Source organism: Mus musculus, chromosome 14 (genome assembly GCF_000001635.26).
Source record: "Mus musculus strain C57BL/6J chromosome 14, GRCm38.p6 C57BL/6J".
NCBI classification, from domain to species: domain Eukaryota; kingdom Metazoa; phylum Chordata; class Mammalia; order Rodentia; family Muridae; genus Mus; species Mus musculus.
This window is the reverse complement of record NC_000080.6, coordinates 60,203,774-60,222,692: the sequence shown is the minus strand read 5'-3', so window position 1 is coordinate 60,222,692 and position 18,919 is coordinate 60,203,774. Positions and strand designations below refer to the sequence as shown.

General features: G+C 42.1%; 1 protein-coding gene across 3 annotated transcripts in view; it reads left to right on the top strand.

Moving 5' to 3' along the window:
- The window catches only part of Nupl1 (nucleoporin like 1), a 46,196-nt gene extending 28,787 nt beyond the window's left edge, over positions 1–17,409 (top strand). The window contains exons 14-15 of one of the 3 annotated variants that reach the window (NM_001362440.1): positions 1,015–1,110; positions 16,741–17,409. In NM_001362440.1, coding sequence (NP_001349369.1) covers positions 1,015–1,110; positions 16,741–16,823 — 179 coding nt within the window. In that variant the 3' untranslated portion in view covers positions 16,824–17,409. Of the gene's footprint in view, positions 1–1,014; positions 4,623–16,740 lie in introns of those variants that run through there. The other 2 variants (NM_170591.2, NM_001362439.1) reach the window with 2 other exon arrangements.
- Positions 17,410–18,919: the final 1,510 nt, after the last annotated feature.

Here is an 18,919-nt window from a genome sequence, read left to right as displayed (position 1 = left end):
ATGGTTCCTGTATTTTGACTAAAATATAAAGAGAGGCTGTAAGCTACCATGGTTCTTTATTACAAACTGTTCCACATTGAGAAATTTAGAACTATGAGAGGTAGCATAATCCCTCTTGACTATAATCCACTTTGCATCGTGTTTTTGATAGGCAGTGATAGTTCACTGCCGACTTAAGTATTTTTGTAAGCCATTGTAGAATAACAAACCGACTTTGAACTTTGCTGGAGGTACATCTTAGCTGGTTGAGTGCTACCCAGCATGCATGGAGCCTTGGTTCCATTCCTAACTGCAAACAGGGAGTGGGAGCTTATACCTGGAATCCCAGCACTCAGAAGGCAGGAGGGTCAGAAGTTCTGAGTCATCCTCATCTACATGGGGAAATAACATAAGACTAATAATAACAAAGATGGTGCAGTTTATGTAGAAAATATCTGGTAAACTACATTTGAATACTTAGAATTTCTTCATGGACTTTGTATGATGAAAATATGTTTTAAGAGGAAAGACTGTTCATGTTAACATGGAGAGTAACATGGCAGAATTTACTGTTACAGAGTAGATTGAGGTAGTGGACTGTCCTGTAGTTAGTAAGGATCAGAGAGGGCACTTATCTCAGAATATTCTAGTATTTACACTGTTGTGAAAGTCATGCTTGTTTATGAATTTTTATATTTCTGAAATGAAGTAGTGCTTCATCTAGGCATATATCTAATATTGTATACTCATTTCAATGGTGAAAATAACCTATGTGATCTTGATTTTAATAGCCTTGTTCTTTGAAAATTGCTGCTAGGTCATAAACTAGTTTGGGTAGTTATAAATTAGTGTTTTATTTAGAATTAATCTGCTCAAGAAGTCTTATGCAGAGGAGTAAGTACCCAAAGTGCCTCAGTAAGCTGTGTTTGTGAACATTGCGTTTATTTGGCCTGTGGTGGTGGTTGGTTTTCTTGTGAGTACACTGTAATCTGTGTTTTATGTGCACTGTGTATTTTCTCTATTACCTTCCACTAGGATTTGGAACTAGCTCTGGTTTCGGATGCGGTACCACAGGGGCCTCCACATTTGGATTTGGAACAACAGATAAACCCTCAGGAAGTCTTAGTGCAGGTTTGTGTGCTTCTGCCTGAACTCCAGGCAGGTGAAGAGTGAAATCATTCACCTGAACGTTACACCCGCTCTTACTCTCAGTAGCCCTCAGGACCCTAACTCACGGCTCCTCTCTGGAAGCATGGATTGTATGCCTGGCTACATTGTGTAGCCTTACTGTGCTGGCTGTATGTACTGAGACTTTTTGACTTAAAAACAGTTAACTAGAGATTCATTTGAATCCTAGTGACTGACTTTATGGTTTAAGGCTTTTCCTCTTACCCCATTAATCCAGTAGTTATATTTGGGTGGTTTGTTTTTCATCCAGGAGAACTTTTTATTTGTGTTTTGTACTGGGTGTGGGAACTAGGGTTTTTACGCATGTTAAGCAAGCATTCTACCATTGAGCTATTTCTCCAGCTTACTTTTTACTTTTCACGTTGAACCATGGTCTCACTGAGTGCCCAGGCTGGCCTTTCACTTGTGTTTCTGCCTCAGCTGGATATTGTAGCTGAAACTGTAGGCCTGTACCGCCAGGCAGCCCAACATAAAATACATCTCATTCCAAACAGTTGTTAGCACCTCTGATTTTAAGGGGTAGGGTCATTTATGAATAATGACTAGCTTGGCTCTGTGTTCATTTTTAAGTAGGTATAATCTACTTCTAGTAGAAAACCCAGGATTTTGTTTACCTTTCCATTTATTTTATATTTGTAAGTACTGACTTGACTGATGTGCCATATGTAAGGATAAATAATATATCTAAAATAGTGGTATGGCACTGTTTAAGAAATGTGTTCAAATGTAGGAAATTCCACTTATTTTTAGTAGTATTTAAAGTCAATAGTGCCAGTGGAGTAAGATTTGTAATCAGTAGTATCAGGACCAGAATCAAAATACTGTTGTCAGGTAACCAGGCATCCAGAACACTTGCTCTTAATTATAAAGACTCTTACTATACACATTGTTTGCATTCTCTTGAACATTGAGGTGAGTTGAGGTTTTCTTGGAAGGCTTGGGATTTAAGGGCAGGCCCAGATGCCTTGAGTGTGTTTTCTAAAATGTTTTTGTTGAGTCTGACTAAGAAGACACTGACATAATATGTAGGTAATGTAATTTTATTCTCATATATAATTATATACAGAATAATACACAATTGTATGTGCACATAAAACATGTTACAATACAGACAAAGTTTCTGGTAGCTTGAATTTTCCTGTATATTTTAGTTATCTGTGCTAGCTTCCTCTGTCTCTCAAGACACTCTTTAGCTGTTAGCTAAATTATTTTTCTTTAAAGTTCCTTGTTAGAAATTCAAGGGCTATAGGCATTTTCTACTCTTAAAATTGTGTATTCACAGATAGAAATTCCCACTCATCCCTGTTTTTTATATTCGTTTTTGTGACTTAACTTCTCATTTGAATATTTTCTTCCCTGAACATAAGGCTTTGGCAGCTCAAGTACGTCTGGGTTTAACTTCAGCAATCCTGGCATCACGGCATCAGCTGGTTTGACATTTGGGGTATCCAATCCTGCATCTGCGGGGTTTGGAACAGGAGGACAACTCCTTCAATTGAAGAGACCTCCAGCTGGAAACAAAAGAGGAAAGAGATAAACATACGGGTCGATGTGTTGGCCGTGCTTAGCTGGCTGCCGCTCATTCTATGATTCTATTTTTCTAACGATGTAGTAATTGAACTGCATCTCGGGAGATTTATAACATTTTGATATTCCTCACTCTGGAACTTGAACTTTGTTTACCTTACCAAACATCTTTCTTGTGAATTCAAAATCCAGTTGCAGTTTTGGTTGCTCTTTTTTTTGATTCTCCATGTAAGAAATGTTGTGATTAAATTACCAATTGATAGTGGTGGGAAAAAAATCCATCAACCTAAGCCTATGATCTATCCTAGTACTAATAGCAATGTTTCTGTTGCTGAGGTTTATGCTGTGAATACATGCACATTGGTTTCTTATGCAGATGGTATAAACTCTAGGGCCTGTGCTAGAAGTAGTTTGTTCCTTGACAAGGCCTTTTGAACTGTGCTGCAGGGCATCTTGTGGATATGTATGTAATTATATAGAGAGTAATGCACACAATGTGTGCACATAAAATATATATTTACACACCTACAACTCCTGCCTCAGACTGTTATCCTTTTTAGTGTATTTAGTTATTCACTCTTTATGATTTAGATCCTCAGCGCTTATAAAAGGAGTAACTTGGGGTGCCTGGTCACTTCATTTGTTTATTAGACAGAAGTGATTCTTGATATAAGTATTTAACCCATTCAACTTCATTGACCCCACTCTTCTGTTTTTATTTATACCTTGACCCTTAGGAGCTACTTTAACTGAGGAATGCTCTAAGGCTCATCAAACAGATTTTAGAAACCTTTACTACCCTATATATATTCTCATGCTACCATTATGAGAATCTTTTTTGTAAAGGAGATGGACTTTTAGGAGTGTATGTGAACTCCAGAGTGATGTTCTGGGGCAAAGAGCTACTAAGCCAAATTGAATCTATGCAGGTGGAGGATGCAATGTTAATTCAGTAACAACTTGCTTAGCTGTTTCAATACAGAATTCTTCTTATAGGGCTATTGAGAAACCAAATGAAGTGGCTTCTGAGCCTCTTAATGTGCTGAGTCTTAATCTGGACTAGAGAAACTACATTTTAGGGAAACTCTTTGTACCCACTATAAACGTGCTGGTTTGAAGAGTGGTGGAGCTCCAGGGAGTGCTCAGAGGTGTGTCAGGTTGTCTGTGTGACCTCTGTCTGTACTGCCGATCCTGGTGTTGAGTGAGTAAACACCACTGTGAAGAGAATTCATTGCCTTAGGACCGTGACAGCGTGAAAGTAGTTTTCAGGTGGAATGAACACATGGAATTGCACGGAAATAGTTTAATTTTTTTACATAGAAGGTTTTGTATATAATGTTTATCAGTGAATACTTTCAGGATCATTTTCACTAAGGCACCTTTTTTTTATTTTATTCAAAACAGGTCTGGTGTACATACATACGAACATACATACATACATATTTTAGTATAATGTTACTTGGGTTTGATTATAAAAATTGTTGGTCTGTTTTATTTATCTGCATATAACAGTGATTGGCATTCCTGAATTTAATATTTGCATCTTGACGCATTAAAATAAGGAGAGTTATTTGTCTCTGAGCACTAAACATTTGTATATTTTTGTAATTCTGCAACCCTCAGTCCAGACTATGGGGGAGGATAGGAAAAAGGTGTGCTTTGGCATTTTAAATTACCATCAGAGTTACATATACAATTACAAAAATACTGCTTTGTTCGTTTTTTAAGTACATTGTATTATGCTGCAAATATCTGAATATTTATATTTCTCTGGGTTATTTTTTTCTTTATATACATTTTCATATGTTGAACCACTGGAGACTTGTAGCATTCATTTGTGGTAGGAGTCAGAGTGTTGTCTTTGTCTCCTTTGTCTTCGCCTTGTCTATTGTGGAAATAATAAAATTTGTTAGTTGCTTTGAATCTTTGTAGGTCTCAGCAGTTGTACATACTTAATTTTATTACTGCTTCTTATTCTCTTTAATTGATTTTAGTGTTGTCTACACTTGTAAGTTATAGTCTTGTTCTCTTTTGTTTTTAACAAAAGGCTAAAGACAATGTAGCAAATTCTGACTGGACAGGTGGCCCAGTTATTAACATGCTTGTTATGCTGATAAAGTGAGTAAATGCTGGATGGGTGTGGTTGCCCTCCTGATTCCAGTGGCCAGAGTCAGAGAAGGGATTCCCAGAGCTAGCTGCTTAGAGAGACTAGCCACACCAGCAAGCTCCAGGTTTGACCAAGAGAACCCTGCCTTAATGAATATGGTGGAAGAGCATTCAAGAATGAGTCTCAGCCAGGCGTGGTGGCGCACGCCTTTAATCCCAGCAGTCAGGAGGCAGAGGCAGGCGGATTTCTGAGTTTGAGGCCAGCCTGGTCTACAAAGTGAGTTCCAGGACAGCCAGGGCTATACAGAGAAATCCTGTCTTGAAAAACCAAAAAAAAAAAAAGAATGAGTCCCAACAACAGCCCCCCCCCCCCCCCCCCGTCCTCCGTCACGTGCACACACACATACATGCACAAATGGAAAGGGGAGTGTAATAGGTTCTTTGTCACTTGGTTTTTTTTCTTCTGAAAATTATGACATTAAGCATCATAATTAAGTTGATAGATATTTGAGTTAAAAGCAAAGACTCCTTCAGCTTAGTCTCAGTCCTGCCCTGCCCAAGTGTGTACACTAATTGTGTTGATCTGTCTTGGCAGACTGTTCTAAAAATGTCCTTTCTATGTGTATGAATGGTTGCTTTACTTTCTTTTTCCTTTTTTTAAATGCTCATTTTATTGGTTTCTCTTCCCTTTTAAACCAAGCAGGTTGACAACACCACCAACAACAAAATCCCAACCTAAGTATTGTGTGATTTTTGATTTCCTCCCCTTTGTAGTATATTATCTATCTCTTGCCTTGTCAGCTCATAGAGATTGCCATTTGCACACTCTTTCCTTCCCCGTAGCCCGATTGCTATCCAGGTGTCTCTTCAGCTGTTTCTTGTTGATGGGTTCAATTCTGTAGAAGTTGTGGTGAGTATCCTTGTACATGTCACGGTAGAAGGCCCTGAGAAGTTACCTGGATACATCCGCAGTTAAGCAATCTATATTAACACGTTTGATATCACTAATTAAAATATATCACTCTGGATTGCTGTAGGTGGGGGCAGGGGAACAGAGGAATATAAGAGGCCCTGTTCAGCTGAATGGCTTTCAGTCTTTAGACCGTTTTCTGCTGGGCTAGTGTATGGGTACGTAAAACTGCTTCCTGGTTCGCTTCCCTTGGTCTCCTGTACCATTTCTGATACATTGACTAGGAGGTGCTTTCACCACTTTTGCCTTCCCCACATGGGGGGAGTTCGAGGGTTCAAGGCATCGGGAGTAGATATATGCCTGGTGCCAATGAGCCGTTTAATTTATATGGGATTTGCCCTCTTTGGGATCTGGGACAGAGCTCCTGAATGTGCACTCAAGCCCATGAAGCAGGCCAGGGGGCCCCACTCATCAGACTGGTAAGAACCCAGAATGATTTGGTTTGGGCTCCAATTACCCACTCCATTGAATAGAAGAACAATTGTCTAAGAGTCATAAAGCTGTTTAAATAACCTGGCTTAAAAATACACAAAAGGACAAAAACCAGCTCTGCAGTGAACTCTGAGCATTGGGCAAGGGTGGGGAATCATAACCAATTAAGTGACTCATATACCATGAACTGGGTGGACAGTAGTGTAGCCTACACCTTTAGACCACATTACAAAGAATTTCCAGAAGGTAGACATTCAGGAGGAAGACAGTGAATACCAAACTTTCTCAGAAAACGGCTTTTTGTGAAACATTGCTGTCTATTTGGGTGAGGTGGGTCCATGAGGGGCCACTGGATAAAGAGATAATAAGGTGTTTGAGTGTGCCATGGCCAGTTTCCTTACATCAGTTGGTGAAAAGACACTGTCTTCTCAGTATGTGCTGGCTAAAAGCCTGCTTGGAAAGAACTATAAAATCATGATGGTTTTAGGGCAATGATGTCTTCTAATGTAGACCAGAGCCTAAACCTCAGAAGAAACCTGTTTTACCTGAGGAGCCAGAAGTCTCTGTACCATGTGTACAGTTATAGCCCGTCACTGCCCCCTGTGCCACCAGCACATGCTGGGGAGCCCTGACACCGCTACTCTTCACAGTGCCAGCAGGCCCATTAGCCGCAGAGCCATCACTAGCAACAGTCCCCTCAGAAATTTAAGTCCCTACACCCTGGTGGGGAAGAGCAAAGAAAGCCAAATCTCAGCCCCTTGAACATAATAGATGAGCCATTCTGTAAGATTTGAAGACCCCTCTGTTTTGACCAATATGGACAGGTCCCAGAAGGCCAATGTACCTTAATTTATTGATCCTTTTCTGCCACTGACTTCTTACATTGGAAAAAAGCACCTCCTCATACAAGAAAAACAAAACCTCTTGGGACTTAATTGATTTAATCCAATCTATTACTCAAATCCAAGTTGGGTATCACATGGGCAGATTGTTGAACACCCCCGCTGATTCTGGTTATCTCAGAATGGGTAAGGGACTGTGCCCCTAGATGACATCCAAAGCTTGTTTTCCGAGGAAGTCCCACTGGGACCAGAGTAATGATGGGGTGTGTGGTTGGAGAAGCTCAGGTGATAAACTGGAGATTCTTTTAATCAAAAAAGGAGGTAGAAAGGCCCTAAATATGGGGGAAATCTCATGCTTCCGGGGCGTGTGGAGAGCCTGAACCGATACAAGGAACTGAAGTGTGAAGCAGATCAAAGGTTAAAAAGAAACCAGTTTGCTGGCTGCTACACTGATAGAATGTTCAGGGCACCCATGGACAGTGTTCCACCAGATTGGGGCTGTGGCCACTAAGAAGCCTGATAGGACCACTTTGCTCAGAGGTGAGATTGGTTCAGAACCAGTGTGCATTTTGCCATAGAAAGGGCATTAGAAAATGAACACCCACAGAAGGCAGAGAATGCCTGCTTAGGTGTCAGATAAGGAGGAAGGCTGGACGATTCAAGTGATAGCAGCCTAGACATTGAAAGAGACACCAGAAAAATGAGACTGTAGGCTTAGCAGCCATACAAAAAAATGAGGAAGAGTAGACCCATTTCATTGGGCCTGTAAGAGCATTATAGTCAAAAGGATGCTGCTAATGCTAGCCAGTTGACCTTACATGAACACTGGTTGTGATGTAATCCATGAAGGACACTACCGATCGTGGGAGCTATAGACAGCTTTTCCTCATATCCAGTTCTTGGGGCCTGGGAAGCCATGATGTTATCCATGAGTTTCTATGCCATCCAGGTTGTACAGTGCCTCTGTTGGGTTGACCTGGGAAAGCTGCAAGCTCAAATAACTAACTCCTCAGGCCCAGAAAACCTAAACTCTGGGAACACCTGAAACAAATGATGACCCCTGGGAAAAGGAATGATGACCATTTGGCTTGGCTGAGAAGCCACAAGGGCCTGAGCTTCTTGAAGTTCTTGGTTTACTGGTTGAGATTAAACAACCATTTCTCGTAAAATACTCCTCCAGTGGTCACAGAATTAAGACAAGCGATAGCCCACTCACCAGAAAGCAGTATCCCTTTCCAGGCACAAGTTGGAGCTTTAAAATGCCTAGAAAAACTTTTAAAAAGGAGAATTCTCTGGTCTCATCAAACAGCCTGGGATATACCTCTCTTGCCAGGCCAGAAACATAGGACTGATGTTTATAGTCCAGCATAGGACTTAGGGGCAGTAAATCACAGTAACTGCATCAGCTGTCCCCAGTCCTCAACACCTGTCAGGGCTTGCTTCTGCTGAGGCTGTTTTCTTTAGATCTAAAGAACCAGTTTCTAGGTTCACACCCCCATCTCGGCAGCCTATTTTTGTCTTTCAATGGTAAAGTCCTGAAAATAGTGACAAAAGTCAATTAACTTCAACCAGATTGCCCCAGATTTAAATCTTTCTTTACCATTTTTGGCACTGTGTTATTTGACCAGCATAACTTTACACTGCTCCAATATGTAGATGATTTATTCCTGGTGGGAGCCACCAAAGAAGACTGGAGGAGACATACACAATCTATCCTACTTTGGAGAACTGGTTATAAACTCTATAGTAAAAAGCCCCAACCTGACTAGATATTCTGGTCTTTAATCTTAGCACTTGAGAAGCAGAGGCAACGGGATCAAACTGAGTCTAAGGCCTATCTGGTCCTCATAGTAAATTCTAGGTTAGCCAGAACTACATAGAACCTGTCTCAAAACAACCTCTTCCCTACCTCCACAAAACTGCCAAGAAAGGGTTAAATATCTCCCGTTCCATTTGTCACAGGGGTAACTCCAAAGACCTGAGAGGAAGCAGGCAGGCCTTTTGCTCGGTTCAGTTCTGCATACCCTCATGTCAGATTTGAGAGTTTCTTGGAAGACTGGTGTCTATTTGGGTTCCAAATTTTTCTGTTCTGGAAAAAACAGAATGGAAGCCACAGAATGGGGAGAAAGCCCTCATTGTGGGAAAAAGACCAACAGAAAACTTTGAAGAAATCAGGCAGGTCCTTACCGGCTTCAGACTCCCAGACATAATCTTTTTATATGAGTCGGATGTTGGGATCTTGGCATTACCCATAGCTTGTCTTTTTAAACAGCTGGGCTCTATGGCTATAGGCTGGCCACCTACCTGCATCCACTTGCTACAATACTCTTGGTAACACAGGTTGACAAACTGATTGTAAGGATTTGACTGTTGACACCATATATACATTGTTAATTTTGATGGATTACAAAGGCCAATAGTGGGTCACAAATGCTAGCATGGCCAGCTGTGAGGCCATCCTATGTGAAAGCTCACACATCATCTACAAGTGATTCCAAATCTTAAACCCTGCAGTGTAATGCCAGGCTTGCCAGATTGTGATTACATTGAAGGCAGGACAGATCTAACAGACAAACCTAAAGACCCCGATGTACCATATCTTACTGATGGCAGTAGTTTTATAGAATAGCTTGCTGTGTACTCTGATGATCCTTAATTCTACCACTGAGGCAAATCCTCTGCCCAAGGGGACCAGCAAAAAAAGCAGAACTCAGAGCTTCAGCGGGCGTGCTGTGGCTGGCAGTAGGATGAATGTGAACATATTTACAACCCTTAAGTGTATTTCTACTATGCTCTGTGAGCATGGAGCCCTGTGTAAAGAAGAGGGACTGATCAATTCAGAAGGGAAAGACATAAATATGGCAAAGAAACCATAGAATTCTTAGAGCTGTATAGCCTCTAAGAAAATTGGCTGCCTTGTAGTTTTGAGGACACCTGAAAGGAAACGCTAACAACTTTTGGGGGGCAACTGCAGAATAGACAGAAAGGTGAAAACTACCAGCTTTCAAAGGAAGGGCAGAGTTGGCAATTGCTATAGCCACATTATCTCCAGGCCACTAGGTAAATGGCTAGGCTTAAGACTGAAAATGAGGACTGTCTCCCCAGCAAGTGGTAGAAATTTCAAAGATGACTATAGCCATCCCTGTGGCCACTGCCTCTGCCTTTGTCACACAGTTCCATCAGTGACCTCATGTCAGCTGGATGGCTCTGGATGGGCTGAGGGCAATAGAATGCTGAAGGAGCCCTGCTCCTTTGGTTGTTGACTTTGGTTGTTGACTTTCCAGAGCTGCCCTAAGCTAGGGGCTACAGATTCGGGCTTGTCTTTGTACGTGCATTCTCAGGTTACATATGTGAAGCCCTTATAGAAAGGGCATTTGAAGTAATATGGCTTCTAAAAGAAATCATTTCTGGGTTTGGGATTCATGTTGCTTACAGAGGCAGACACTGGGTCAGCATTTGTGACAGAGATAGTACATACAATTGGTAGCTGGAGGGCTAAAAGTCCTCTGGAAGCTACACAAGCCATATCTTCTGTGGAGCTCTTGGAAGGTGGGGTCTGTGAACTAGACAGTAAAATTACAGATAAACTGTGGTGAAAGTCTCAACCAACAATTGCTTTGTTAAAAATCAAATCTACTTTCTCCCCCCACCCCCCAGACGGGGTTTCTCTGTATAGCCCTCACTGTCCTGGAACTCACTCTGTAGACTAGGCTGGCCTCAAACTCAAAAGTCCACCTGCCTCTGCCTCCCAAGTCCTGGGACTAAAGGCGTGCGCCACCACCACCCAGCTAAAAATCAGATCTAATTGCATTGCTAAGCCCTTGCATTTACCTCTTCCAGTCCTCCTACTTTGGGCCTTTGCTACAGGCTTCAGATAGCTGCCCCAGCAGGTGGGACTGCCAAGCAGGGTTTTCTGTTTATGAAATCCTTTATGGGCATCCTCTCCTTGTCAGAGAAATATAGGGGAACTTAAAAGGATTTGGCATATCATTTTAAGACAACAGATGCAGAGGCTCTGTTCCACCGTGGTTCATTCATCACAAAGCCAGGGAATGGTTTCCTGTAAGCCTCACTACGAACACAAACACTCCTTTAAACCAGGAGATGCAGTCTGCGGGAAAGAATGGAATATCCAGGTCCTGAAGCCTTTACAGAGAGGTCGACTCACTGTTATTTTATCCACTCCCACTGCAGTAAAGACTGCCAAGATGACTCCCAGGACTTGTCATAGCAAAGAGAATCCAGCCTCCAATACCTGGGAATGTGTTCTTGACCCAGCGACACCGTGCAAGCTGACCATCCGCAGGAATCCAGCTACACCATCAAAGGGCTTGAAGAGATAAAGAGACGCAGCTAGACCAGAGAACGACAGCATTACTTCGGTCTCTCTAGCAGCCAACTGACCTATTCATGAGCCATTGGTGGGACAAGCAAACTGCTGCTCTCTTTACTGACTCATGAATGAATTGCCAACCCCTTGCTTTTACAAAACTCTTCTGATGCTCCTGCTTTAGGCCTGTGCTACAGGAGCAGACCGGACCAATGGCTAAAGGTTCCTGAAAACCACCTCTTACCTCTTTTGCCCCAGATGCATGGCTATTATCTGTTGCTGTTAATTTGGCTCTCTTGTCATGGTCAGAGACCTGGCTGATAAAAGTTATTTTAAGAATTTTATAATACACTTATGGTTTGTTTTCTTTCTGATTCCTTGTCAGCTTGCCATACTGTAAAAACATTACTATCAAACTATAGCCCTCCTTAATCTCCAAGATATGCTAATACCATAATATAAAACAGTTCAATTAAAGTTACATGATCTTTTAAAATCTCAACACTTTAAATATCCAAGTGTCATTTTAAAAATCCAATTCTTCTTTAAGATTCCAAAATCTCCCAAGTTAAATAAAAAATAAATTACATACTTTTTATTCCAAGAGAGAAGATCCCAGGCATAAATCTACCATAATTAAGGAAAACCAAGCCTGTAGCCATGGCTCAGCGATTAAGAGAGCCAACCGCTCTCCCAAAGGTCCCAGGTTCAAATCCCAGTTACTACTTGATAGCTTACAGCCGTCCAAACTGTAAATTTGGAGGCTGGAGAGATGGCTCAGACTGCTCTGAGCACTGACTGATCTTCCAGAGGTCCTGAGTTCAATTCCCAGCAACCACATGATGGCTTACAACCATCTGCAATGGAATCTGATGCCCTCTTGTGGTGTGTCTAAAGACAGCTGCAATGTACTCATATACCTCACATAAATAAATAATTCCTTTTTAAAAAAGATTAAAATGTTACATTAAAAAAATCCAGCACTGTCACTCTAAATCTTGCAGCTCAATGACTGACATCTTGGACTTGTGATCTTCTGAGCTCCAAAGGGCTTGGGCAACTCCACTTCTCTGGTGTCATCCATATTACACAGAGATTGTCTCCTAGGGTCAGGCCAACTCCATTCCATACCTGCTACTATCCTTGGTGGACATAGTACATGTGTGCTATCCCATGGTCTTGGCAACTCCCATTTTGCTGGGGTCTCCAATGCAACAGAGGCTGCACCTTCACCAATATCTTCTGGCCTCAGCTGCTCTCCATTCTATCTGGCAATCTCCTACATATTATCAAGTTCTGCTTCTAGCTTGAGACATAGTCTTAGTCCTCCTCTGTGTGTTGACCCTGAGTAAACACTTAGAAGGTTTTGCCTCAGGAATGCAGGTCTCTTACTAATCACACCCGATCTTTCAGCTGTGGCTGAACTAATTGTCCCACACTAATTGTCCCAGTAAGCAAAGGCTTCATTGCTGTGCTGCTATGCTAGTCTCTTATTAATCACAGCGGATTCTTCAGTCTCAGCTGACTAGAAATCATAGATTCTTCCTTCAGATACATCACATAAACAGCCTTGGTTGAGTCTTGGCTTCTCTCTCAGACATCACAAGCCAGGCTTCTGCCATCTGCATTTCTCTACACACTCTTACCTTCTAAGAGTTCCAAACACGTCCACAAGTCCGTCCCTAAAACAGCATGGTCAAGTCTGTCACCGTGATACTCCAGACTCCTGATATCAATTTTTATCTTAGTATGCTTTCTATTGCTATGATAAATACCATTACCGAGACAACTGTATGAGGAGAAGGTTTATTTGTCTCACACATCCCAATTCTACTCTGTCATTGAGAGAAGCCAGGGCAGGAACCTTGGAGGAAAGCTGCCCTCTGGCTTGCTCACAATAGCCTGCTTGCTCAGCTTGCTTTCTTATACAATCGTGCACTATTTGCCTTGGGTGGCGCCACCGCAGTGGCCTAGGCCCTTATGACCATGAGTTTACAAAATGCCCCACCGACATGCACACGGGCCAATCAGAGGACATTTCTCAGTTGAGATTCCTTCTTCCCAGGTTACTCTACTTTGTGTCAAGTTGACAAAAAACCTACAACTCCAACAAACACATTTCCGTTCATGTTTTATGTGCTCTTTTTCTTTTAAGTTTTAATTTTTATTTTGTTCTCTGTGAGTGGGTACTTTACAGGTATATACATGTCTGTATACTGCTTTTAAGACTGATGCCCTCAAAGATCAGGAAAGGCTGATAGATCCTCTGGAACTGGAGTTGCAGATAGACTGTGAGCTCCCATGTGGATGCTGAGAGTTAAACCTGGGTCCTCAGTAAGAGCAGCCAGCGTTCTTCATGCTGAGTCATCTCTCCAACGCCATGTTCTTCTCTCCTCCTGCCCCCCCCCTCCGCTCTCTCTTCTCTCTCCAATCCCACTGAGTCTACTTATTGTTGCCAGAATGCATATGGTTGTAGAGCCATGCACTACTGGACAGCCTCTCAGGGACTATCCCACAAGAAACCAGATTTTTCCAAGCAGTTTTTCAGCCAAAGCTGGGACATCATGAGCCCTTACCCATCGTGCTGAAATTTTGGCTGGTTTGGTCCCATGCTGCTCTTGTACATGAGCAACAGCCTCTGGGAGGTCAGAATCATAGGTTGAAGAGGCAGATATTTCTATTGTTTGCTATAAAGAAAGTAGTCTCTATTTTTTTTTTCTTTTTTGAAATGGTCATTTTTAGTCCCATCTTTACACAGAAAGAAATGGAAATGGCTCTTAAGATTAAACTTGAGCTTTCTTGGTCTCCCCGGTCAATCATGCTTTCCTTTGCATGCTTCCTGTTCTCTTTGTTTTTGACTTTGTGGGCATCTTGGTTTCTAGGGATTCACTGGTCTTTCCTCACATGGCTTAAATAGGGCGTAAAGCTGCTTTGTTAAGTGACTCAAATGGAGTATTCTAAACAAAAGGGATTATTTCTTTTTTACATCACCGCTCAGGCAGTCAGAGTCGATGTGGCTACTTGATGGAGCTGGATCGCAGGCCGCTCTCTGGCAGTCCTGTGAGTCCTTGTGGAATTTCTTCTGAATAGTGGAGTAAATGAGCCTTCCAGCTTGCAGGCAACTCAATATGGAGGCAAATCACCATGGGGAGAGTACACCTTTCTTTGTAAGATTACAATCTGAAAGTGGCTTACATCACTGCTGCATGCCACATTGACCAGAAACTGGTCACACAGCTGCAAGGGGGGCTTGTGGTGTGTCCTTTGATACGTGTCAGACTCAGCCAGAATCCTGCAAGGAAAACAGAAGGGGATTTGCTGAGGGGCTGTGGATGCAACCCAGGGCCACAAATCCCTGGGCTTGCTTGTCTCCCTCCTGACAGCTACCAGTCTTGGTGCACCATATGTGTGCCTGATCCCGGTAGATGCCAGAAGAGGGCATTAGATCCCAGGAATGGAAGACACAAGACTATTGTGAGCTCATGGAAACCAAACTTGGGTCCCCTGAAAGAATAGTAAGTGCTCTGAACTGCAGAGTGGTTCCTGTATGTGTGTGTTGTTGTTGTTGTTGTTGTTTTGGTTTGGTTTTTGGTTTTTGATGATGCTCTAGAATTCGTGATTCTCTACTTTTAAATTCCCTCTCAGAAAATAATGAGTGTAATTAGTTAGTGGGCCTGTTATAAGGTAACCAAGAACTTGGTGATTAATTCTTCAATGGTTGAAAAGATAAGGAATCAGCACTGTCTAAAATGGTAGCTCCTGGTCACTGGAGGCTACGGAATACTTCAAATGTGGCAAGTTCATCTAGGAATGGAACATTGCATTTATAATTACACTTATCTATAATATTAAACATTCAACTGTGTTTAGAACAACTTGGATTTAGGAATCTGTGGGTTTTTTTTTTGAGATAATTTAGATGTAAATTTTACGTTGGATTTATTGAGAAAAATAATGCAATTTTCCTATTGATGCCATGTGTATTATTTGTTATAGCTGAACCCAGGGCCCTTGTAGTTGAACTAACTTGAAGTTACAGACAGTTGTAAGTTGTCTTGTGGGTGCTGGGATTTGAACTTGAGTCTTCTGGAAGGGCAGTCGGTGTCTTTAACTGCTGAGCCATCTCTCCCGTCCTGCCTTAAATGAACTATTAACACAGCATCCATTCTGGAATCCTGCTTTCATTGCTCAGAGTTCATACAGTTATCTCTTCAGAATGCAAGGATGATATTGTGAAGCCCATCCTTGTGGCTACACATTATTCCATACTGTGACGTCTCACACACATGGGCCCTCACAGTCATACTGTGACTTCTCGCACACAGCAGCCCTCCCAATCTGGCCTTCACTCCATTTAGCAGACCTTCCTTCTGGACCTCTCACTCAGAGGCCCTTCCAAGCCCTGGGCCCTTTGACAGTTTCAGTTCATAATTCACAACACAGACGGTTCCTTTTATCTGGGAGAAACATTGGCTTTTGGGTGCTTTCCTCTCTTTATCCTTCCTCAGATCCTACAGCAGACAGTGAAACCACCTCACTCTAGTGGATGGTAGACATCTACTGCATTCATTTCTGTTCTGTTGCTGTGGCCAAGGCAACTTACAGAAAGAAGGCTTTACTTGGTCTGTCAGCTCCAGGGGATGAGTCTCCATCCTTGTGAGAGGCGTGGCAGCAGACAGGCATGGTAATCTAGAGCCAGTAAGCTGAGAGCTCAGATCTTGAACTACAAGAATGCAACGGAAAGAGTGAACTGGAAATGGTGCGAGTATTTAAATTCTTAAAGCCCACCTCTGGCAATGTACTTTCTTCAACAAGGCCATGCCTCTTATACCTTCTCAAACTGTGCCACCAACTGGGAACCAGGTATTCAAATATAGGAGACTATGGGGGACATCTCCTTCAAACAACATCTACCATGCTGTTTTTTCTATTGTTTGGTCATACACTTACCTCCCATGTTAGACTGTAATCTCTGGGGTCTTGTTATTTATTTGGATTTGGGTTTATATCATCAATACTTATAGCAAGGGATTCAATTCTAGGAATATTTCTTAATTGGTAGTTGATGCAGTGGGAAGAGTTAGTACTGCAGTCTCCTGCTGAGCCCCTTCTACACAGATGTTCAACTGTGTGGCTAGGGTTGGATATTATTACTGCCACTGAGCAGTGTTGCTTTTAGGCCAATTAATGAGCATACTTGTACCTCCTCAGTAAAAAAGGAGGCAGTGCTCGCCTTATATAGTGAACATTTGGGTAAGTTAGCACAAGTAAGATATGTAACTGTATGCTGTGTGCAAGACCAGAATGCAATAAAGAATAGCTTATTACTATCACAGCAGTCTAAACTATTTCTCTCTTTCTCTCAGGCCAAAAGTCACATGTTTTAACTGGATTTCGCAAACCTAGTGTTATGGAAACTAATGAACTGGGAAGAAAAATCCAGTTCTGAGCAGTCACTGAAATCAACATGTATCTGCTTTACAAGGAACACCTGACCCTCATTTTGTGAGCCGTTATTTAAGAAGAGTAATATGAGGCTTAGACTGAGTTTGGTCAAGATGTTTAGAATTCAAGAGGGAAAAACTTGGCCACAATGTTGTAGAATAAACGAATAGATCGTGTGCTAGATCCTGGGATTGGGAAGTTGGGAAAAATCACAGATGAAGGAGGCACCATTGATACAAAATAAAATGGGCCAACTAGGGTAAACTGCTATTTATCATTTTAATGGTGCCACTGTTGAAATCGTGTTGAGATAAGATTCACCCTTGTCTGATTGAAGTTCACAATTCAGTAGTTTTTTATTGTATTTAGTGGTCACTCAAATTCCATCTCCATTGACCTTCAGCCCCCATTTCTTACCACCATGGCTCTAACTCCTTTGGCTATATGTTCTGTACTTCTCTGTGTTTTCCTGTTCTGAATATTTCATACAGACGTGACTGGATCCTTTTAACTGGCCAGTGATTTCAAGGATATTCGATATCACTCTGTCATCCCTTTCCTCGATAAATAAATCTGACTGTGTGGCTCGGTCACATTAGCCTTCAGTCAGCAAACATGTTGGTTCCTCTTTCAGGAGTTTCTGTGTGAACACATGATTTTGGTTGTCTTGGAGTTTGTACTAAAGTGTAGAAATTCTGGGTGTTGTGGTAACTACCTTTATTTAGTATCTTAGGGAACTGTCAGACTTTCCAAAGTGGCTGCACATTCTCCATTCTCACCAGCCCTGGATTTGTGCTCCATTTTCTCCCTATAGTCATCTGAGAGGGTTTGAAGTAGAAGCTCACTGTGTCTTTAGAAAGATTGTGTGTGTGTGCGTGCGCGCATGTGCGCGTGAGCACATATATGTGCATATATGATCTCAGGTGCTCATGAAGGACAGAAGAGGGTGCCAGATCCCCTGGAGCTGGAGTTACAGGTGTTTGCGAGTCTCTCCACAAGAATGTTGGGAGCTGAAGGAACTCAAGTTCTCTGGAAGAAGAGTATGTGCTCTTAACCACTGAACCATCTCGATGGCCCTCCCTGTGGCTTTGATTTGCACACCCATGTGATTAGTCACTTTGACTATCCTCCATGTGTTTATGTACAGCAGTCACTCACTAAGCAGTGCACTCTTAGGAACCCACCTTTCTCATGTACCTTCTATCAGCTGACAGATGTTTGTTGACCACCTACTTTTTGCCAGACTTGGTTTAAGTGTCGGAACATGCATCAAGCAGACGTTCCTTGTGGGAGGAACATGCATTTTAGTTTGGGTACAAATGGACGGAATGAGTTAAAGACATAGAATGTCACATGATCCTCTTCCATGAATAATGAACTTCAGTGGCCTCTAGGTCGTAAATCCTTTCTCAGCTTTCTGTTGACTTTGCTCAGATTCATCAAAGGAATCATTGTGTATGGCAGTCTTTGTCTTGGGAGAGGTATTTCTTAAAATGATTTGAAATCAAGATCATTTCTTAAGCCATGGCCCACAGAATGGATGTAGTGATATCAAGCATGAGAAACCATACTAATTTCATTGTCTATCGCCATTTGAGCTCTTGGGTATCCAGGTGTGCTGACAGCCAGTTCTGAAAGGTGTCTTTCTCAGGGCAGGAGTTCTTAACCATGGGCTTGCAATAGTCACTAAACCCTAAATGGTTGTTACCATTTGGGCTTTGTTTTCGATTTATAGGGTACAGGCAGGTAGATTTTGCTTCCTTTCTGACTGCTGTAGGATGTCAGAATGGTAAACAATCCTGGCTTTGATGTAAAAGTCAGAGTCCCAGTAGCCTCAAACAAGAGGGTCTGCCTGTGTTTCACAGCTTTGGAGCTAAGTGCTGCCCTTTTCTCTAGCCATGAAAGTCTTAGATGGCATCCTCTTCCTACAGAAGGGTGCTCTGTCAACAGTGAAAGCCTGTTGTGTGAGTGTGGCTCATTCTTCTCACCTAGATCTGGACAACTTAACACAGCTTCCACCCCAGCACTAGCTGCTTGTATTGGTTGCTTCTTATTGCCATGACAAAATGTTCAAAAGAAACAACTCTAGGAAGGAAGATG